We start from the raw sequence: 24,770 nt of genomic DNA on the forward strand, positions 1-24,770 counted from the left end.
TGATCACAGCCTGGGTTTTTTTCTGAGAATTTTAAGTTGTCCATGAGTTTAATGTGTACATGTGCATGCAACGTATTTCGTGTGGTTTTGGTACAACAGTCACTCGCTGAACATCAGGGATAAGAAGAGACAAAGCTGTACTTCAGCTGACAGAAGAGGAATGCAGTTTGAAGGTAAAAGCACACAACAGACTCTGGTTTCTTTTATACCCACTAATGCCATCTTTGAGTAACTTTCTGCTGAGGTCTACATGGGCCTGTAAATTAGTCAAGTGGGGATCATAGGATAAAACCCTATAGGTAGAGGGTGGAGAGTAAAAATGGACACTATGAAGGTTGATGACAGGCCTGACTGTACTAGTGCAGATTTATGAAAGGCCAGTAAAGAGAAAAGGAGTGTGGCCCAACCCACAGCATTTATCTACTGAGGTCAGCACAGAAGTAGCACAATTGAGAAAAGCAGGGATTCCAAAGGTCCCCGTGGTCATCGGCAGTGGCAGAGTAGATGGGATTCAAGGGGAGCTTGTAGGCCCCAATAGGAGCATGTTGACTTGGGGGAAAAATCTCCATAGATGGCAATTCAGGAGGAGAAGTGAAACGTCTCCTGTTTTACCAAAACATCAGAGGGTGAGATGACTTTTGAGTATATATGTTATGGGGAAAGGATAAAGACACTGATGGTTGATTCATTCCCTTTTAGTGCAACACACACTTGAACATTTTTTTTTTTAGACGGAGTCTTGCTCTGTAGCCCAGGCTGGAGTGCAGTGGCAGGATCTCGGCTCACTGCAACCTCTGCCTCCTGGGTTCAAGCAATTCTCCTGCCTCAGCCTCCCAACTAGCTGGGATTACAGGTGCCCACCACCTCGCCTGGCTAATTTTTGTATTTTTATTAGAGACGGGGTTTCACCATGTTGGCCAGGCTAGTCTCAAACTCTTTACTTCGTGATCTACCCACCTTGGCCTCCCAAAGTGCTGGGATTACAAGCGCGATGAACATTCTTGAATGATACATCCTGAGACCTTTGGAATTTTCCCAATTTAAAACTACTCTCATCACTTCCATAGATGTATTGTAGATATTAGCAACCTCACCTGGATGTTTCGAACATTAAATAAGATGATGTATTAGGTATAGACATGGCAGTTTGAACAGGCTCACTCATCACTAGCTAAGAGACTGCTTCCATATATTAGCCCCATTGCAAGCAAATTTCAGAATAGTTTACCAAAAACATTATACATTTTGAGTGACTGTAGGCTTTCAAGGGTGATTACAGTATTAATTAAGGTAGGCTCGGTTATGTTATGGTGACAACTCCCACATTTCAATGACTGCACACAATACACAATTTTCTTGTTCATGCAAAGTTTGCTACAGGATAGTTGCTCCAGAGTGGCTGTCTTCCATAGGAAGACTCAGTGGTCTAAGCTACTTTGATCTTTTCATCCTGTAATCTCAATACAGGCCTCTTCCATAACCGCTAGCTAGAGGAAAGGAGAGAGGGGATGTCACACTGGTGATTAAATGCTTTGAGCAGGAAGGACAGACATACATCTCTTTCTGTTCTTAATCAATTGGCCAGAGGAATTCAGACCAACTACAAAGGGAATAAGTAGTCTTCCGTGTGTCTGGCAAGAGAACAGAATATTGGAGAGCAGAGTAATCCATAATCTCTCTATCAAATCTGTAAACAGGCTAAACCAAGGTAATGTTTAGCCCATCAATGAAAACAGTATACACTGCTTGTTCTTCGGACTCCTAAAAGGTGAAAACTATGTTCAGTTCTATCCTTGAATCCTTCCCAAGCATTTGTGCAGAGCTGTGTATTGAGAGTGCCAAGTTTCTAGCCACTGCAGGCAGTAACTGGATAAGAAGATAACAAGGAATACTGAAATTGAGATGCAATTGATCTAATTATTTAACAAATCTCTACATCTTGAGATAGATAAATGCATAAATAAGTTATTTGGATATATAAATAGGGTAAATAAATATAGGAATAAATAGTTTTTGACCTGAGATTTTAGTGAGTCAAACTGATACTAATAATTTAAAACACAGAATCACAGATTTTATACTATTAGGAGGAATTTTTTCACTGTCAAAATTTCCCAAAACAAACTGGATGGCCTTGAAAAATAGCATGTGGTCCACCCTTAAAGTAGCCACATAGCTTCTATGACAACTCAACAGGAAGCTGCCAATGAAAATCAAATTTTAGGTCAGCAGCAATATGGCAGAAAGGAGGGGCAGGGAGATGGACCATAACGCTAGGTGTCTTTAGAGTATATTCCTGAAATATTTCTGTAAAAGCTCATACCATGCAAATGTTTAAAAGCAAAAAGTTCATAAAACCTTAAATTACCTCATCTTTATTATTTGTTCTACATTATACAAGAATTCAGTTGTTAAAGTAGAAATGAATTTAAGATAAATATGCATTGATATAAATTGTTTTTCTTCTTAGATATTCTAAGCACTTGGCATATTTCCAATAAGATACACTAGGTTAACACACCATTGATATATATTTAAGAAACTTTTATGTACCATCAGCGTATTTAAGATCCTTCCATTCTTGTTCATATGTGGAGAGATGAGGGAGTAACTTCCATATGCTGAGAACGCCAACTGAATTAATGATTCTGAAATCATATAAACTACTGCCATATTACAATTTGAGTAAGACAAAATCCAAAGCAGTTTAGGTAACATAAAATACTGAATAATCATGAAAATTAGTGGATTGTGAAATGAATGACCACCTACCGTCACCGATGAAGCTGGCCCAAGACTCTCCACCTTATTAAAGAAGGCATAAAGTATATGAGAGTGAAAGAATTTACAATGCCTGAAGCTCAAAATACACCCGCTGAATTGTTTTCTTGCTGCTGTTTGCAAACTATTACAACAGAACATTATCTATTTTACTGGTAATTTGAGTTTTTGCATCAAATAAATCCCTACGTTGCTTCCTGCCCAGCTTTGCCCTTTCATCATTTAAATCATGCAGCTTGGATTTGGACTGACTCATAATCTGAAGTTCCTGGATATTTAAATCTTATCACTGATGTCACGTTAGGTTTCCAGACAGTTGGCTAAATTAATTCTATTCACCTCATTCTCCATCTCTCCAACTGAATCAGTGTGGTAGTGGAGAAGAATCTCCTGCACCATACTGTGCTCGTTTCCCAAATAGTACTGAGCTAAAAAGCAACTAGTTATATGCTATGCTCTGGTGGATGTCAGATAATATGAAAAAATTCTGATATTACAAGTCCAGAATATAGGATCCCATGTAAACCTATTAAATACTGAATGAAAGCATGAATACCTACTCTTCAATGGAGGTGAGGGTCCACCACTCAGGATTCCATGTATACAGGTTAATTGTCTCAGTAGGATTGCTTTCAGCCATGAGCAACAGAACGCTCATCCAAGAGTATTGAACAATAGCACATTTAATTATCTCATGTGAAAGAAACTTTCAAATAGGTAGAAGGGGGTGATAAGCAGTGGGTCCACACAGCAGAATGCTGGGTTGATTTCTCTCTCATTTTCCTCCTCTCATAATGCAAGATGTCTGTAGAAGGTTCAAATACCATATCCTTATAGCAATGATTCAAGTGGGAAGAAATAAGAGGGTGGGAAAAAGGGTTCTTCTTCCCTGTTTCCCTTCTAGAAGGAAGGAAGCCCACGCCAATATCTTCTCACATCTCATTGATCAGAACTACACTTATGACCACCCATAGGGCATGGTGGACTGGGAACATATCTACTATTTTCAACCACTGAAGGCACCATCCCCAGTAAGAAAGATGGGGGACAAGATGGCTGCTGAGGTGGAACCAACAGTGTCCAACACAACACGTACCTGCTTTCAAACATAAGGGAAGTCACAGGGCTCAAAGCCTTAATTGCCCTAGTGATGTCAGTGATAACTACATTCTTCATGTTATTTTCCTTATGGAGACATAGATGGGGGGAAGGTGAAGTCATTTTTCTTATCTATCTAGAAATCTAGTGGACCATGGTATCCATGAACTGAGATCATTTATCAGAGCTGTTATGGCTTCTTAGCTATATTTTAAAAATGGATTACCAGAAAGAAACTCTGTTAGAGAATAACTTTTTAAATGAGTTCATTGAGCACCAACAGCACTGACCCTTCCCCACCAAGAAAATAGATATAAAGCTTAAAATCAAAGGAGAAAATCATATTCATAAAATAGTAACAAAATCAACATACAGAGGAGATAGTGTGTATGAACAGGAGAGAGGCTACAGAAGAAAATGGTGTTTTGTGGTCATATAATCAAGGCAATAAAGAAAGTAGAGTGAAAATAAAGTTTTCTGAGAGGAAGAAGGAAGCTTTTGGAGCAAAGGAGTTAGGCCCTGAGAGATCAACGGGGAACATACGCCATGTCAGCCTCAGGCCCACCCATAGGAAAGAAGCAGATGTGAATGTCACCTAAAAGGCAAACTGGATTAGAATCCTTCACATGTAGCAGTAGGAGACAGTTACCATGCACTCCGAAGAGCAGCAGCCTGTGTCATTGCCTCCCTATGTGGGGCAGACAGACTAGGATCCCGTGATTGGCTCCCGTAATTTCTGCCCCTTGGTATTCCTACCCTGTGTGATCCTCTCTCCTGGAATGTGGGTGGGACCCACGACTTGCTTCTGGCCAACTGAAAATGGCAAAGGTGAAAAGATTTTGCAGAGGCAATTAGGTTCCCCATCAGTTGGTTTTGAAACCAAATGGGAGACTACCCTGAGCGGTCCTGACTTAACTAGATAAAAGCCTTTCAAAGAAACACTGGTCCTCTTTGAATGAAAGACTCTCCTTGTTGGCTTCATAAAGTAAGTGGCCATAGAGAAGACCATATTGTCTGGAACTATAGGTAGCCTCTGGAAACTGTGAGCAGCCTGCTAGCCATGGCCAGGAAAAAGCTGCCCCCTCCCTCCATCATACAGCTACCAAGAAATCAATTCTGCCAACAACCCAAATTAGTGTGAAGGGGATTGCTCCCCAAGTTTAGCCTCCAGATGAAGCACAGCCAAGCCAAAATCTTGATTACAGTCTTGTAAGACCCTAAGCAGAGGACGCAGTTAAGCTATGCCCAGACTCCTGACCTATAGAGACTATACGATTAAACATAATGTGTTTTTTCAAGCTGCTACGTTTGTGTAATTTGTTTTACAGCAACAGAAAACTAACCCATTATGTTTACTCCCCTGGTATCTCCCCTCTACCATTAACATCTTTTTTTTTTTTTTTGAGACGGAGTCTAGCTCTGTCGCCCAGGCTGGAGTGCAGTGGCCAGATCTCAGCTCACTGCAAGCTCCGCCTCCCGGGTTTACGCCATTCTCCTGCCTCAGCCTCCCGAGTAGCTGGGACTACAGACGCCCGCCACCTCACCCGGCTAGTTTTATTGTATTTTTTAGTAGAGACGGGGTTTCACCGTGTTAGCCAGGATGGTCTCGATCTCCTGACCTCGTGATCCGCCCGTCTCGGCCTCCCAAAGTGCTGGGATTACAGGCTTGAGCCACCACACCCGGCCAACATCTTATTTTTACACTGAAGATCTTTTCGTTACTACCAAATACTTTGTATGTTTCCCCAAAACAAGCAGGTCAATTATTTTAATAGTTAAAATATCTATAAAAAATTAATTTAATAGTTAAAATATATAGCAGATACTTGTGAAGAGTAGCAGAGAAGACACAGCCTCCGCTAGTAATAAGAGCTAGGGCCAACCGTGGTGTTTCACACCTGTAATCTCAGTGCTTTGGGAGGCCAAAATGGGAGGATCACTTGAGGACAGAAGTTTAAGACCAGCCTGGGCAACATAGCAAGATCTCATCTGTACAAAAAATTACAAACATTAGTTGGGCATGGTGGTTGCATGGCTGTAGTCCCAACTACTAGGGAGGCTGAGGCAGGAGGATTGCTTGAACCCAGGAGTTCAAGGTTGCAGTGAGCTGTGATCGTGCCACTGCACTCCAGCCTGAGCAACAGACTGAGACTCTGTATCTGAAAAATAGTACTAGTACTAATAATAGTAATAGCTAACATCTGTTGAGCATTTGCTATATACTTTGAGCATTTATACTATTCTATTTTTTTTTTTTTTTTTTGAAATGGAGTCTTACTCTGTCGCCCAGGCTGGAGTGCAGTGGCGCGATCTCAGTTCACTGCAAGCTCTGCCTCCCAGGTTCACACCATTCTCCTGCCTCAGTCTCCTGAGTAGCTGGGACTACAGGCGCCTGCCACCATGCCTGGCTAATTTTTTTGTATTTTTAGTAGAGACGGGGTTTCACCGTGTTAGCCAGGATGCTCTCGATCTCCTGAATCTCCTGACCTCATGATCTGCCCGCCTCAGCCTCCCAAAGTGCTGGGATTAGAGGCGTGAGCCACCATCCCCAGCCTATACTATTGTAATTTTTATATACATATTTGAATTCACTAAAATAAGGCTGGTACCTGTTGCTTCATTTGTACAGATAAAGAAACTTGGATAGAAAGAGTTTGAGAAACTTGTCTAAGTTTACTCAACTAGAAATTTGTAAAGCTAATTTGTTTGAGTTTAGGTACTATGCCCCCAGAGCGTGTATTCTAAGCCACCAAGACTTATTCCTTCTCAGTACAAATATATGGTTAAGCATTAGCCACACCTAATAAAGACATCACTCAATTAATCCCTAATTATATGTGCATCATTGATAAATTACTGTCAGGAATAGACCTCCATAGTTATTTTGCTCTGATGAACTATTCTAGAGCTGTCTTAGCTTCCCCGTGCATGGCATTGAGATGCATGGCATTGAGTTCACTCTCACTCCACACCCACTGAACGCTGCAAAACGGGCCAGTAGAATACAACTTAAGACATTATATTTTTAAAACTGCAGAATGCATGAACTAATGTCTGTGTATGAATCTGAGACTAGTTAGAGAATTCCACGCTGTATGGAAAGAGCATAGATGCACTAGTTGAGTGTTGGTAAATTAGCCACCTAATGTCTCTGGAATTCAGGTATATAATCTGTAAAATGGGAATAACAGTATCACAAGAGTGTTGTGAGCACCAAATGAAAAAATGTGGAAAAGAGATTTATAAAGTGTAACATTCTGCACCCGTGGACGTGGTTAGCTTATCATTATAGGAAGGAGCACACACTGCTTTCATCGTATTGCACAGAATAATTCTCAAGGAATGAAAGTTGGAGGCCCTTAAGAAGGCTTCTTAGCATAATAATTTTATATTTAAGATTCAGTTGATAAATAAGAAGAGAGTACTGCTTTCCTGCCAAATATCAGGAATGTTTCATCCCGGTCATAGTGCAGACACAATATTGAAGTTAATATTTGGGGTTTGTTCCTTTGGGATGACTCTGCCATTTTTTGACTTGTTAGGTTTCAGGATGTGTTTCAAAGCGAGAAGAAAAATGATATTTGGAGGTGACTGTAACTACCTTTTCTGTTGCTGAGATTGCACGTGTTGTATCTATTTAACCCCTATAAAGGGGGCATGAAATAAAGGGATCATGGGTGTATCATGAGAGCCTTTTCCAAAAGGCAACATTTATTTTCAAGTGTTTGGATTGCCGAGACAAGGATTTCTCTCCAACGTACAATTCATCAACCTCCTTACTCACTGTAAAATCAATCTGTTCTGTTTGTATGACATAAACAACAAGTCATTTCTCAGGAATGAGGCAGACCATATGTGAAGGTGTTTCAGAAAAGCACAACAGGGAATACGCCAATCAAAGAAGCATCTGCATTTTATTTCAATGTCAAATCACATGTGTGTTATAAAAAGGAAAGTGTATCAGTTTTATTAAAGAACAACTTTCCTGTTGTGATGTGTATAGTTAACCCATACCTCGCCTAAGCAGTACAGTCAGGTCAGCCACATAAACAACTGGTCGAGAACACAAAAAGATTTCAGCCTGTGTGGTCAGCAATGTGCATTTTGCAAATGTCTTGGCATATGCCTATTCCCTACCTTTGCAGCCAGGAGGAGACTTGCCACAGAGGTAAATCCATCATATGCATTTTCCCCAAAATCAGCACTCTCATCAATGCATTGATAAATATCAAAGCAGCTTGAAATTGATAGAAACAGGAAACTATGAAAAGACTAGCAGAGTTCTAGGGAGAATTTACTTTTTATGATTGGGACTGAATTGAAATGGAAAGGAAGTGGGTTCTAGTGTCATTTCCACTTCTTATTAGCTGGATGGCCTAAGGCAACTCACTTAGCTTCTATAGCTCTCAGCTTTATACTTGTATAAACTGACAGGGCTGAACTAAATAATCCCAAAACCCCTTTCTGCTCTACAAATATGTGATTCTCTGAGACTGTCTTGTTACTGAACCTTCTCCCCATTTAGGAGTTAGGTACCTCTGAAACTATGTTAACTTCTTTAAACCACTGCAGTGACGTCTACTGTTTTGAAACAGTCTTTAGTGCAATTTCCAGAGGTTTTTATCACATAATCTGGCTTACTTCTTTGGAGAAATCACTGTACAAAGATTAAGTTACTGCATTAGGAAGCAGGAAACCCAATTCACTCCACAAGGAATGGATTCTACAGCCCTGTTTACACAGGTAAATGAGTGGCTATTTGCATAATTAACTGAATGGATATTGTAATCCCTGAAGTCCTTTCACTGATAGAAAATAATAATAATGAAAGTTCCCAGTGGTCAGTATCTTTTTTGACCTGAAATGCATATATATGTGTATATATACCATTTATCTCTATAGACTCATGTCTAACATATAATTTTTAGGATTCAACTGTTCATTTTGCTTTCTGTAGGACAGAACATACATGTGTCACCTATAAAATATCAGTAGGGCTCCTGCGGCTACTGGTTTCAAGTAGGCTAGAAATTATAAATGTTAATAAGGGGTAGTAGAGGAAGTATAACTAGCAAAATAGTGGCCTTGGCCATAGGGAGCATTAAACTGAAATCACTGCAGCTTAGTACCTGGGAGAGAAAAAGGAATCTCTATTTCTAAGCAATAGAATATAAAATTCCAGGAAAGGATTTGGGTGGCCTGGTTCAGATCACATGCCCATCCCTGGGCCAATCATAGTGGTCATAGGAACATAACCTCTATCACGCCCAACCCCATGGAGTATGTATGAGGTGAGGGGAGATCTGTTATCAGAAAAGAGGGGAAGCAAAGGCACTTTTGGGGAAGAAACATGTCCGCCAAGAAGAAATGAGAGCCACCACAGACAACCTGACTCAGAACATCTAAAGTCAGCCTCAAATTTTGTACCACTGGCCTTTTCTCCAGAACTTTCTTCTGGAAATACCAATATTTCTTATTTTACCCTAACTTTTTGTATATTATTTCAACAAACATGTATTCAGTGCTTGCAATTTATAAAAGTATTGAGGAATATCTTGGGCATCTCATAGTATCCAACACATAAGCAGAAGATAGTCAACCTGTCATACAGGAATATATCTCAAAGGAAAAACTTAAACACCTTGTGAATAGAGGTCTTGCAGCTGAGAAAAAAAAAAAGGCAGTCATGATGCAGACCCTCCCAGGGACTGTCCCAAAGACTGTCACCTAAGATTACCTGACCCTGCTGGCAGGTGACCAACTAGATTGAGATGTGTAGGAATGGGGATGTCATTTACACATTTAGGTGCAACTCAGCTGAGTATCTTTTTGGTTGAGAAAAAAAAGTACGACAGTCTTAAAATTGTATTTCAGAAGCCATTTTTAAAAACTATTAGCAGCTACAAATGAAATAAACTTGCCTTTGATTAGCTAAGAGTCTTATACATCAGAAATATGTATTAGAACCTCCTGAAGCTTTCACAGTCTACCAAATTCACCAACATTGGCATATTCAAATGAGTGCTGGAGGAAATGGGAGGAGTGAGTCAGGGGTAGGAGATAGAGCATATCAGAGAGAAAGAAAACATACACATTTAAACTTGCTGCGCTGCAGCAAATGCTTCCCACCCAATGTCATATAATATCTTTGGAGCTGGGTAGTACAGTATTCTGTGTTAAGTGCATTTTATGGGGATTTGGAGAGAATTTAGGTAAAGGCTGCCCCAATAAATGATTTACCAGCTCTAATAAAACATCAAGGAAATTGTTCAGATTGTATCTCAAACCATTTAAAACAGACATTTATAGAGGTTTGAGCAGCCCCCATATCCTCAACCCCTGGTTTAAAAAGAAATGTGTTTAGTGATTAATTATCCCATATTACCCTTTTTTTTTAATGGTAGCAGTTTCCAGAGAAGGGAGAGATTGGAAGTCAATAAATAGGTATAATAGCCAAGGGGGTTGGAAGAGAGAGAGAAGTGATCACATATTCCTCCTTCTATTCACTCATTTGGTAAGTATTTGCTGGTCATACTATGTACCAGGTACCCTAAGGCTAGGACCTGGAGACCCAGGAGTGACCGGAGAAGGGGGATTCCTGCCTACAGCTTCTGTTCAGTCAGAGGAAACAAAAATGAACAAATCAATGAAATAAACAGAAAACATTATTTTAAATTGGGGTCAAGTACTTTCAAGGAAACCAACAAGGTGATGAAAAAGCAAATTGCCACAATAGAGGTGGGTCCCACTTTGCATAGAGAGTCAGGAAAGGCTTCTCTGGGACATAAAGTGGATGCTGCAACCTCCAATCACATCGCTAGGAATAGGCAGAACATGCCAGATAAAGTGGAAAGGTGCTGATGTCATCAAGCATTCAGTGTGTCCGAAGAACAGAAGGAAAGGCAGATACAGAAAGTGAGAAATCATCTGAGTGACCTATGCCCTCTATTTTAACCCTTGGAAAATGTATTTCCTAAAAATGGATGATTAATAATGTTAATCATAATTGTCTTTATTAAAAAACCATTTGTTTTAGTTGCTGTAAGAATATCTTCTGCACCTTATCTCTCAACTTTCCCAATATCCATCAGATTCCAAAACACAGAAATTAGTATTCTAGTTTGACACAGGAGAAGGCAGCCTTAGAGAGCTCAGACAAATTGTTCATGATTACACAGTAGCAGCAGAACTGGAATTCACACTCAGGTTCATCTATCTACAGAGCCTACACATTTTTGTTTCCTTTAACTTGTTTTGTTCAGCAAATATTTGAACCCTATGCTAGGAACTCTGCACAGAGAAATGAATGAAGCAAAATGTTGTGGACTGTTTCTAAAGATGGCCACTCAGTATCTTCCATCCCAACATGCCCTTTTGCAATGTCACCTTTCTGCACCTGCATCAAGAGGGAAGTCTATTCCTTCTCTTGCTAGCCCTGAGGCTTATTTTGACCCAAAGAAGGGTTTTCCATTATGTCTTGCCTGAATTCCCAGCCCTCAGAATTGTGAGCAAATAAAATGGTTGTTTCAAGAAACGAAGTCTTGAAAGTCGTTTGGTGATTTAGCATAACCAAAATGCATAAGGAGCTCAGCCTGGAGAGGGAAACATGCATAAAATTTCTTTAAAATAATGCAAGTGTTCCCATGTTTTTTGCAGCATTATTCACAATAGCCAAGATACACAAGCATCCTACATGTCCATTTATGGATGAATGGATAAAAAATACAGCATATAAACACAACTGAAATACTATTTAGCCTTACAAGAGAAGAAAGTTCCATTATTTGTGACAACACAGTTGAACATAAAGGACATTATGTTAAGTGAAATAAACTAGGCACCGAAAGAGAAGTATTGAATGATCTTATTTATATGTGGAATCTAAAATGTTGAGCCTACAGAAGCAGAGAGTAGAAGGATGATTACCAGAGGCTGAGGAGTGGGGAGGTTGGAATGTTGTAGGTCAAAGGATACAAAATTTAAGTTGGGCAAGAAGAATAAGTGCAAGAATTCTATGGTACCAGATGGTGACTACAATGAATAGCAATATATTGTATACTTGAAAATTACTAAGAGAGTGTTCCCGTAAGAAAAACATAATTATGAGAGGAAATGCATACGTTAAATACTTTGACTTAACAATTACAAAAAGTATACATAATTCAAAACATCATGTTATACACCATGAATATATACAATTTTACTTGTCAATTAGAAAATACATGATTTTTTAAAAGTAGTGTGAGTGGCATCATGAGAGAGCAGCGGAGAAGCATTTAAGACAGTGTTGCGCAGAGGTGGACAAACCTTTTTGGGAAAGACCCAAATAGTAAATATTTTAGGTTTTGTGGGCCACACCTTCTTTGTCTCAGGACGTAATTCTGCCATTGCAGAGGAAAACAGCCAAAGACAACATATAACCAAACGAATGTGTCTGAGTTCCAATTAAACTTTATTTACAAACACAGAGGGAGAACAGGATTTGTCCCCAGGAGCTGTAATTGCCAGCATCTGGCCTTCTTAGAGCATCAGAGGAAACCAATTGAAGGTATAGTGCCTGAGAGTAGCATCTTAAAGGATCAATCAGAACTGAAGCTCTGTGGTCCTGGGAAACCCTTCAGCCTTTTAACCGAACACATAAGATAATAACCGTATTGTGACACTGCATATTCTGGACTCTGAAAGGTCATTCCCGAAGGGCAACAGGGAGCTCAGTCATTACAGAAGGCCTGGAAAACAGGGGAAATGGAAGAGCTGGGAGCCTGAGGGCTTAATGAAGCTTTTCCTCTAGCCCTGGTGAACCCCAAATAAGAATTAAGAACTTAGCATATGACTCAACAGAAGCTCCAGCTCTCTCATTGCATTAGTCTGTTCCCACATTGCTACAAATATGCTATCCAAGACTGGGTAATTTATAAAGGAAAGAGATTTAATTGACTCACAGTTCAGCATGGCCAGAGAAAAACTTACATTCAGGACAGACGGGGAAGCAAACGCATCCTTCTTCACAGGGTGGCAAAAAGGAGAATGAATGAGTGCTCAGTGAAGGAGGAAGCCCCTTAGAAAACCACCAGATCTCATGAGAACTAACTCACTATCAAGAGGACAGGAAGGGGGAAACTGCCCCCATGATTCAATTATCTCCAGCTGGTCCCTCCCACAACAAATGGGGATTACCGGAGCTACAATCAAGATGAGATTTGGGTGGGAACACAGCCAAACCATATCACTCATCTACATACATCAAAGTAAGCACCTAAAACCTCTGTTCTGGAAGTTATATCATTGAATCTAATCTAACAAGTATGTCACTACTCCCCTTAGAAACTATCACAGAGTTTCTGAAGAATAGGGAGCATGTCTTTTTCTTACTAGCAAATAGCATCTCTTGTACATGTTTTCTTTCTAGGAGAGCCATGCATGTTTCTTGTCTTTGAGCTCTTTAGCTTCCCTTCGTGTCTGATGCTTCTCAGTCACAGACTTGCTTCTCTTAATCTGGAAAACAACTCACTCTTTAGCCTGAATACCACACTCTGGCAGCATCAGGAAAAGCACTGGTGAAAGCATTTAGAGTTCTAAGCTAAGACCAATGGGAGTTCTAAAATCTGTGACTGGGCACAGGAAATTTGAGCTGATACCATGTTTTCAGATGGTGGTTCCAGGATGGAAGAGTGAAAGCAAATTCTGAGAACCAAATCAGATAAATGCCCAGTGGAAAAAGAATTTCAGGAACAGATCTCGGGGTGGGCAGGGAGGCCATGGGTAGGTACGCATGACTTTGACTACGTACCATCTCTTCTTTCCAAGGTCACTCCTCGTGTCACAGGACCACTGTCATTCCTCCTCACCACCATTGATGGACACCACCATCGCAAAATTCTGTACTCCTTACTTCTGAGAAGATCCACTGCTCACTCTTTTATGTTTTTTTTTTTTAATGTTTATTATGAAATGGGAAAGGTTCCCTTGCCCCCTTGCAGGGCATGCTATGGGGGTGTGGCTCGCTTCTTCAGTGCTCCGCTGCTCAAACCTCTAGGGAACCATATAGATGGGCAGGCTGTGGGGCTCTGACCCCATGACAGTGTCTAGGGGTGAGTGTTTACAGCTGAAGCCCCAGTGGGCATGTGTTAGAGTGCTCTTTTAGTTTAGCTTCCACAGGCAGCTTGTGTTAACCAGCTCAATTAGGCCCTCTACTTTGTCTCAACGACAGAGGGCTTTCTGTATCCCAGGTTCTTGCCTTGGTGTGCTGGAAGAATCGGATCAAACCCAGGTTTGGAGAATGGATGCAAGGTTTTATTGAGTGGAGATAGCTCTCAGCAGCTGGGGGAAGCCAGAAAGGGATGGAGTGGAAAGGTTTTCCCCTGGAGTAAGGCAGCCCGGGCTCTCCTCTGACTGCCCCAGCCAAACTCCGTGCCATTCTGCCAGTCAGTGGCCTGCCAGCCTGTTGGTGCCTGTCAGTGTGTCCCTCTTGACATCCAGCCACCCATGTGTTCCTCTGCTGATGTGCTCCTCTCTAAGTCCAGCCACCTGTGTGTCTGCCTGCTAGGGTCTTGGCAGTTTTTATAGGCACACGATGTTGGTGTGGCAGGCTAGGGTGGAAATGTAACATTTGGGCAGGAAAACAAAAATGCCTGTCCTCACCTAGGTCCACGGGCACAGGCCTGGGGGTGGAGCCCTAGCCAGGGACCACACCCTTCCCCGCTTCTGTATCATTTAGAGGGACCATGCCCTTCCCTTCCCAGCACTTCTCTTCTATATCAGTTATATGTGCGTTCACAGAAACAGATACACTCATAAACACATCACCAAGTAGAGACAGCAGTAATTATGACCTGCTTAGATCTTAAGTGAACTAAGTAATCCAGCATGTGTCAACCCCAACTATCCCCCTAATTCCATCTCTGGACTCTGTCCACACCAATTTGTCACCATTTCTCTATTACAATCTTCTCCCCAAGACTTGTCTCAAACTTATTTTGGGAACCACTCTCCATTCTCTAGTAAATTCAGCCATCAGCTTCTCTGTGAGCGCATGTTGCACTTTGAGCAATTTTTTAAAATACCATCATCAGATCACATTGATGTTTTTAAACATTAATATTCCTCATTGGACTATGAACTTTCTGAAGTTGGAGTACACATTCTATAGCCTACAATAGGAATGCAATCAATATTTGTTGAATAAACAAATAATAAAATAATAATTCTTGCTGGAGTCAACACATTTAAATTTGAAAATGAAAAGAAAGGATATAGTGACTCACCAGACAGAAAATCGGTGTTCCTCCAGTTCCTCCAAGTAAGATATGTCCTGTGAATAATCTTCAGCTTCTCCAGTTCTCAAAACAGTTGATTTTTCTTTCACAGAATGATCCGTCAGGCTATCTCTCTTGTCAAATAAATTAACAAATATGAAAAAAATGAAGTATTTTATTAATAGGAGATTGAAAGTTCACCTAGTTTCAGTGACATTTTCCCTAGAATGACTTATAGAATCATCGATCATGGGAAGCATCGTTAGGCATGGGTTCTGCATGGAAATTATTGTTTTATGCTCCAGATACCCTCACTAAATTTTTATCTCTGTCAAGGCAGAGACCATGACATGTTCACTTTTGTCTTATTTCACATGGGACAGCTTATGTAAATGTTGTCAGAATGGAAAGACAAACATAATGATGGTCACAGTATTTGTACTGAATCAGGACTTTTGGATGCAAGTGAAATAAATGCAACTTGAACCAGCTCTCAACAGAGTAATTTGCAGGGAGATTTGAACAACAAGTCTATGGAGAAGGAAAAGAGAAGGAAATTCTGCTGAATTTCAAGAACACAAGAATCAAGGACTTGAAGGCTACCAGGACTCTCTTTGCCTCTGTTCTGTGCTCTGGAAGGTTACTTCATTCTAGCATTGTCACTAATGGCTCCTGAGTCCCCCAACCTGTGATTCTCAACAGCATCCATTTAAGCACAGGAATTGCATAATGTCTATGGAGCTCCTTCCTAGAACTTGAAAAATTATGTAACCTGTGATGATGGGTCCAGAAGGCAAACTGAGCCCTGTGGCTCAACTAAGGGTTCTTGGGGCCCTGCTATGGCGGGGAATTGGAAGGGGGAGCAGCTAACCTAGCAGGGCTCTTCCTTCCTCTGCCACCATACAAGCTCGGTTTTTACCTGTTTTATTTATTAGGGTCTCCTGCTAAGCTTTTACTATAAATGGTACTGACATGGTTGGGATGTTTGTCCCTTCCAAACATCATATTGAAATGTAATCCCCAGTGTTGAAGGTGGGGCACAGTGGGGAGGTGCTGGGATCAAGGTGGCGGATCCCTCATGGCTGGCTTAGTGTTGTCCTCAAGATAGTGAGTTCTTGTGAGATCTGGTTGCTTAAAAGTATGTGGCATCTCTCCCATCTCTCTCATGGTCCTGCTCTCACCATTTGATGTGCTAGCTCCCGCTTTGCTTTCTGCCATGATTGTAAGGTTCCTGAGGTCCTCACCAGAAGCACATGCTGCAGCTATGCTGATATAGCCTGCACAAACATGAGCCAATTGAGCCTCTTTCCTTTATAAATTCCCCAGACTCAGGTATTTCTTTATAGCAATGCAAGAATGGCCTAACCCACGTGCTGATAAGGAGTTTGAAAATCATTAGTCTAGAGAAGCAGAAAATTAGGCATGACTTGCATTTATAAGATAGTTTTGTTAAAACTCCTCTTCCCTTTTCTTTAGACCCTTGTCAAACATTTTAAATGATTATTTGTAAGAGGTCAGTTTGGTTGAACTTCCTTAATATTAGCCCACACAAGTTTTAGCACAACTTCGTAGTTGGAATAGCTTGAAATCGCAAAATGTTCCTTTGGGTTGGCAGACTGTTGTAGCCAGGAAAACCTAAGCATGAAACTCGGGTAAATGAGATGTGTCGTCAAATCCCCAGTGAACTCAACAAGTTTCATTTCCTTTATTATAAAATTGATCAATTTGATTACCTTAAGAAAGAAATCCAGTTATGACAGATATCAATTTAAAGTAAATGCCTTTCATTGTGGTCCTTTATTTTAGCTTTTATAGCATAGAAGTATTTTTGAGTAGACTATTCAATGTTGATAGTTTTAATTACTCCATCCCTAAGTAAATTAAAGAGTATCAAGATTCTTGAAAAAATATGAGATCTTTGAATTGTCTCAACTAAATATATATTTGATTGGCACACCTTGCCAGGTTGCTGAAAAAAAGGCCTTTGTAACTTTAAAATTTCAATTTGATGGCATTTCCTGATGAGTTGCTTAGATACTTTATTCAATCTCATTCAACAGAAGGTTGAAATGGCTACCAAGAACTATACCACAAATTTGGTTTACCCACCAAAGCTGCTGATTTGATAAAGTAAAGGTTTTTCATGATACAGTGCATAAATTGCTTTCTTTTTGGTTTCTCTATGAATATCTACATAGTTGCTTCAAACTAAATTCATGGCAGAAATGGGATGTAGTATATTTCTTTGTCTTCCAAGCACTTAACATGGTTATAAGCATATGGTAGATCTCAAGAAATAGCAATTAGAGGCCATTTTATTAAGTAATCACATTGTAATAACAACAACAGTAGACATTACCTCTAGTTGCCAAGTCATAAAGAAAAACATCTGTGAATACTAACAATTGCAAACATTTCTTGAACTTTTATATTTCCTTTAAGAAATATCTAAATTAATACACTAAAAATTCCTTCAGATGGAGTTTGGGGAAGACATAAAGTCACGGAAACTAGTTCAGCTCCAAAGAACTGATTCAAAAGAGGAACAAAAATACAAAGAAATAACTTCTGATTCCAAAACAAAAAGTAAGTGTGTGCAGAGAAACTCCCAGGTAAGTACCAGGATGTATGAAGCCTGTTCACATGGAAGCACTTTCCTAATATAAACAGTCTTCCAAACACAAATGTATATCTTAAATATATGCCTGAAAAACAATGCCTGAACCATATTGTCAGCACTCAGAAGACAGAAAATAGATTTTCTGCCTCGTTACAAGTATAAATCCTGTCTGTATTCTGAACCCTAAGAACATCATCATTAATTGTTTTCAACAGCAATGTCTTTAAAGAGATTAATATCAATACTTTAAAATAGAAATTGGTGGTACAAATTTATTCCAAAGCATCGTATTTTATATGTTGTGTGTATTGTTACTCATATACTGATCTGCCACAGAAATCAAAAGCAAATCTTTAAATATAAGTTGCTAAAATTTAGAATCTGATTTTCAAACTCATAGACTAAAAATCTGGGGTTGTGAATATTGGTGGTCACATACAACACTGGTCACAAAACAATGAATGAACCTTCTTCCAACGCAATGCGAACTGAGAGGCGAAAGTGTTTTAAGGAATTTCGAAAATCTAAAATAGATAGTGCTATAGCAAAAAGGGTAGTTAGGTGGTGATCAGAAGACACATTCAAGTCTTTTTACTACTTTGTGAACTCAGATGGATTATTTAAAGTCCGTGAATTGAAGTTTTAAATGTAAAGAATAGAGATAAGACACTCATGAAGATAAACATATATATTACATTAGATCTATTGTACATATATAATTTATATAACATATAATTTACACATATATATAATTTATGTATGTATATAATTCTTCCAGGAGGTGTGAGAATAGCATGTAAAATGCTTTACAATGCTAAGGATGTAAGTAGTATCTGGTACCATATCCTATACAGCATAAGTGATCAATTGAATGTTTAACACACTTCCATTTCTTGTGAGTTATTAAGGCATTTCTTTGCAGCTGCCATGAAAACAATGTTATAGGAGCCAAGTCTCAAAGTTATCTGAGCCAATGACATATAACCCTATTTAACTGTGTCATATGGTAGGTAGCAAAGCTCAAGGTTGCTTATTGCATAGGTTAGAAACTTTAATATTAGTTGAGAATCCAGAAGTTTCTGCCCCTTTGCCATAATTCCTTTCATGAGCCAATCAGTTTACAGAGAAGGATGAGGGCCACGGACTGGTGAGAGGATAAGTCTGTGAGTGCAGAGAGAGCTGGCAGTTCACAGGCAGGGATACCAGGGCACTGGAAAAGTATTACAGTGTCAGCACAGTGAAGCTCCACTTAGCAGCATTTCTTCTCCACACCCCTCACAGGGTTTCTGTGTGGGTCTCCGGAGAGAACTGTTCACCTGCCCATCTGGCCAGATGAAGGGCAAGGGGATTGTTTTCATCAAAAGAGAAAGCCTTAGAAGGAGGAAATGGTGAACAAAGGGCTGAATCCAGAGGATTACAAATGCTTTTGAACTGCCCTGGGAAGATCAGAAGTGAGCAGCCGTGGAAGCTTTAATGCCGGCCTAAGTGATGCTCACCATTTTTTAAGCAGGCAGGGGAGGAAGGTTTGTGGTGGAAACACCCTGCTAAGAGGCTTGTGTTAATAAGATCACAGAATCGCAAGTCCTAGATAACAACAACAAATACCAGGTGTACCTGAACTATCAAAAGCAAATAAATATGACATCATGTTCATTCCCATCAGTGCTATTACCATCATCCAGAAACAATCATAGCTCCAAATTAGATTCAGCCTAAATCCTGAGACCATCCAGCAGAAATACTCTTTCCCCTTTCTTTAACTCATGCCTGACGTGTTCATCAGAGAATGTCACAGGACAGGCTTCCAGTAATGTACACAGAGGAAAACAAGATATCCCTGGCCAGGTAGCTCAGGATATGCTAGAGAGACCCCTCAAGTACTGACTCCCTCGGGCTTCTGTTTCTACCCACTGGAAGATGACTAGCATGTCTGGCCACTTGGCATCACAGATGTAAACTGTTCTCTGATCATTTACATTTGAAAAACTGATGCTTCACATTTGAAGTGCAACACTAACCTTATTTTCCCATGGCCATTTTACGAACTGCTTAGGTTAGAATTTTTTAAAATTAGTTGAAGATCCAAGTTAATTCCTGATACTATAAGAACATGAGAAAAAATAAAATGCGTAAATTGGAGTGTGGAGTCTCAGGCTGAGACTGTTTATTGTCAAGAGGGTGGTATTTCTATGCTTAGAAGGTGGTATAAATGCCCTTACCCATAACACTTGGTTGCTTGTAACTTGGGTGTGTCCTGACTCTGTCATCCCACAGCACTGATGGGGCTGAGATGCAGGTCCCAACATGCACGTGCTGCCTCTGAAAGCCATTCAGCGTGAAGACACCTTCCCAACGTGCCTGGACCCCAGGGAAGAACTTACTTTCCCAAGCAATTGCTTCGTAAGTTTTAGAATAAAATATTAAAAATAAAATCAAAAGAGAACTCCTTGAAGCAATTGTGAATGGAACGGGAATTCACTCATGATTTGGCTGTTTGTCTGTTACTGGTGTATAAGAATGCTTGTGATTTTTGCACATTGATTTTGTATCCCGAGACTTCGCTGAAGTTGCTTATCAGCTTAAGGAGATTTGGGGCAGAGATGACGGGGTTTTCTAAATATACAATCATGTCATCTGCAAACAGGGACAATTTGACTTCCTCATTTCCTAATTGAATACCCTTTATTTCTTTCTCTTGCCTGATTGCCCTGGCCAGAACTTCCAACACTATGCTGAATAGGAGTGGTGAGAGAAGGCATCCCTGTCTTGTGCCAGTTTTCAAAGGGAATGCTTCCGGTTTTTGCCCATTCAGTATGATATGGGCTGTGGGTTTGTCATAAATAGCTCTTATTATTTTGAGATACATTCCATCAATACCGAATTTATTGAGAGTTTTTAGCATGAAAAACTCATGCTAAATTGAATTTTGTCAAAAGCCTTTTCTGCATCTATTGAGATAATCATGTCGTTTTTGCCTTTGCTTCTCTTTATGTGATGGATTACGTTTATTGATTTGTGTATGTTGAACCAGCCTTGCATCCCAGGGATGAAGCTCACATGATCACACGTACCCTAGAACATAAAGTATAATAATAATAATAATAATAATAAAGAGAACTCCTTGATTGAACATGTAAAGTCAGAAAATATGGGGGAGAGTTTCAGGTTTTTAGAGTGAACATATCCATTCTCACCTTACCTACTTTAGCCTTGCTTCTAATCCCAAAGTTTATGGTCAACGACTGCTATGGGAATTTTACAAAAATAATTAAAAGGCTAGTATTAGACCCATAGTATTGTAGAAGTCGCACAGACATCTTTTTTCATTAGTTTCTCACAGAGTATATGTAAAATGACCTGAATACATAATATGTACTAAAAGAATGTGATATTTATTCACCCATTTTTTATTTGCTAGAGGATTGCCCTGTGATTTCCATACCCTAGACCTGAAATCAAGATTATAAAAACCAAGAAGTAGAAAACATACCTGGCTAACACACATAACTTATGTTTTTCCGTGATTGCTACAAATAGGAATTCTAGGGCCAGACAGTCTGGGTTTAAAACCCAGTTGTATACTTTAATTAGCAATATAATTTTGGTTAATTTACTTCATTTTCCCATGCTTCATTTTTTTCTCATCTCTAGGTTGGGGATAATGATGATAATACCAATAACTATCTCGTTATTTCGCTGTGAGAATGAGTCATTTGTTGTAGACTGAAAAAACTCGCCAGCACCTAGTAATGTCCTAACTCTCAGTAAATGGTACCTCTCATTGTTACAGATTTCACTAAACTTTTTATTTCAGAGCTTTTATCTTTAATATAGCCTGTGATATAGAAGGTCTGCAGTGTAAAAAGTCTGCAATATAGAAGCAATCACAATTGTACATTCTGTAAGTAGTCACCTGAACATTAAAAACACAGTCATTTATTTGATTAAATGATGGCCCACAATTTAGAGGTTAATAAAGGAAAGATTTACTTTAATGTCAGTAGTGAGAGCAAGACATGAAAGATGGCCCCGTAGAACTATATGCATTTAGTCAGGAAGGTATAAAATTAAGATAATGATTCAGATAACTTGTACACAAAGGGACCAGGTTGTAGGGGTGGGTCGGGTTCTTTTACTTCAATTTTCTAGCCAAGTTAAATTTTTTAAATACTTAAAATTCAAAGTCACCTGGTCTAGGCAGATACAGATTTTTAAAATGTTAAGTATCTAAAAACTGGATCCAGTAATACAAGTAATATTAATTTGGCCAATGTTTTGGAAATCCAGTCTACTTAATTTATCTAAGTTTACCAAGATAGTTTCTATACAGACTTCATGGCAGCCATGATCGTGCCACATAAATCACTGAAACACAGCACAATCAGCACATTTTCTAATCATCCTGCTCAAACTGAAAAGAGTCTTGTAGACTGATTAATTTAACTAAAGTCTTCAATAGCTTAAAGAAGTCTGATTCCAATGTTATAAAAATTTATTGGCATTGCTGATTTCTCAAAACGTCAGCCACTTTACCACATCCCACACTTCAAAACCTGCTTTGAAGACCAAATTACTTTCTACCTGGGAATACATTTTAAGAAATCATAGTTTATAACCAGTGGCTGCTGTCTTCATGGTCTTTCCAAAGCCAACTTCTACAGCCTTCATCTTACCTGAGAGTGTAGGTCTTCTTTTAAGAGCTTGGGATCATAGTCCATAGAACAGGGACCGATTTTATTAGTAATGCTCCCTAGGGTTAAAAACAAACAGGTGGAAAAAATATATCACACATTTTCACTTCAGAGGATGTGTAAACTCACACAGCTGAAATCGAAGAGCTTATATATGCCTTGACACATGGGGGTAGAAGAAAGAATTCTAAAACGAAGACCCTAAGCTATGTCCCTGGTTTTAATTCAGTGTATGAACTTCAAGTAGAACTCTACCCTCAGCCATACCACGGGATATAATTTACAAGCAGTAGCTGTGTCTGGTCTGCTTTCCTACCTCATCTGGGTAGGATTCTCTATCATCAGCTATGTTTCTGGGATCACATTTTCTTTTTTTTTTTTTTTTTTTTTTTTTCTTTTTGAGACGGAGTCTCGCTCTGTCCCCCAGGCTGGAGTGCAGTGGCCGGATCTCAGCTCACTGCAAGCTCCGCCTCCCGGGTTTACGCCATTCTCCTGCCTCAGCCTCCGGAGTAGCTGGGACTATAGGCGCCCGCCACCTCGCCCGGCTAGTTTTTTGTATTTTTTAGTAGAGACGGGGTTTCACCGTGTTAGCCAGGATGGTCTCGATCTCCTGACCTCGTGATCCGCCTGTCTCGGCCTCCCAAAGTGCTGGGATTACAGGCTTGAGCCACCGCGCCCAGCCTGGGATCACATTTTCAAGGAAGCCCTCCTGCACCTTGTATCAATGGTTCAATATGAAACTCTGAGATTAGAGAGATTTGGTCCCTGCCTGCAACCGGTGCTTCTCACTTTACTTACTCTCCCAAGAAGCTGACTCGTAAGTTTTGCAATATAATATTAAAAACAAAAAAGAGAACTCCTTAATTGAACATGTAAGCCCAGAAAACAGAGTTTTAGGTATCTTTGGCATATCTTGTGTGATTATATCAAGGTTTCTCAGCTGGGGCGCTATTGACATATCGGGCTGGATAATTCTGTGTTATGGCGGCTGCCCTGTGCTTTCTTTAGCAGCATCCCTGTCCTCTACCTACTCAATGCCAGGAGCACCCTCTACCTAACCCCCAACCACTAGTCGTGGCAACCAAAAATGTCTCCAGACTTTGCCAAATGTCCCTTGGGACAAAACATGGCCAGTTGAGAGCACTGTTCTAGACTGCAAACTCCTTAAGAGACAAGGTATCTTTTCACCCTTGCTTTTCCTATAGTGTCTCGCACAGTGCCTGACACAGAGTACTTTCCGAACCAATCAGATGTTGCTTAAAGGAAAAATAAATAAATAAATGGCAAGAGCGCTTATAAGCAGGTATTCCTATAGCTTTATACCTCCGAAGTCATTGTCTTGACCACTCATTTCACTGAACCCATATGGCAAGGTCTATCCCCAGGGTCTTGTGACAAATATCCTGGCCCAGAAGATGCTGGTGCTTGGAGTGCCTCAGGACAGCCACAGCTTTGATGTGGGGGTTGACCTGAAAGTTTTTTTTATCAAAACAGATAGCATGTGTTGTGAGCAGTCAAAGCCTTATTTTCTGTCCCCCTTTCTCCCTCCAGGAATTGAATGGTGTCATCCCCTGTCCTTTGAAATTGCCTTTGTGGACCTTTTTTTTTTTTGAGGCAGAGTCTTGCTCTGTTGCCCAGACTGGAGTGCAGTGGCACGATGATCTCAGCTCACTGCAACTTCCACTTCCGGGGTTCAAGCAATTCTCCTGCCTCAACCTCCCAAGTTGCTGGGATTGCAGGCATGAGCTACCACACTCGCCTAATTTTTTGTATTTTTAGTAGAGAGGGGTTTTGCCATGCTGCCCAGGCTGGTCTCAAACTCCTGAGCTCAGGCAGTCTCCCCGCCTTGGCCTCCCAAAGTGCCAGGAGTACAGGCATGAGCCACAGAGCCCGGCCCCTTGTAGACATTTTCCGATGAGATTTAAGAAGTGTAAGATTCTAAGAACACAGACTGTGTGTCTGCATGCTTCAGAAACCTCTTCTTCCCAAAGGCTGACCCCGCCAGCTCCTTGATCCCCAGTCTAGGTCTGTTTCGTTGTGTTTCTTGACACTGCTTCCAGTGTACTGCGCCAAGATAAAGGCAGATACTGAGAAATATCCTTCTCCATGGAAACTCAGATGGGTCAAGCACGTCTTCTTTGAGATACCTGACACTTCAGTCACATAGATCCCTGGAAGAGCTCCCTTTTTTTGGGTCTAAAACAGCATTTGTTGGTAGTGAGATTGCTATGGTCAAAATGACAATAAGAAAGGGAGGAGAAAGAAAAGTAGTGTAGAAAACATTTTTATTTAGGTTTTAAATATATTATTTAAATATAAAATTTT

General features: G+C 40.1%; 1 protein-coding gene across 1 annotated transcript in view; it reads right to left on the bottom strand.

The window, feature by feature from the left end:
• OFCC1 (orofacial cleft 1 candidate 1) overlaps positions 1–24,770 on the bottom strand; it is a 513,529-nt gene that overhangs the window by 59,059 nt on the left and 429,700 nt on the right. The window contains 2 exon segments of the mRNA XM_011962909.1: positions 15,144–15,268; positions 22,428–22,504. Of these exon segments, the coding sequence (XP_011818299.1) occupies positions 15,144–15,268; positions 22,428–22,504 (202 nt within the window).

The sequence above is a fragment of the Colobus angolensis genome, unplaced genomic scaffold, assembly GCF_000951035.1.
Source record: "Colobus angolensis palliatus isolate OR3802 unplaced genomic scaffold, Cang.pa_1.0 Scaffold6, whole genome shotgun sequence".
Classification (NCBI taxonomy): Eukaryota; Metazoa; Chordata; class Mammalia; order Primates; family Cercopithecidae; genus Colobus; species Colobus angolensis.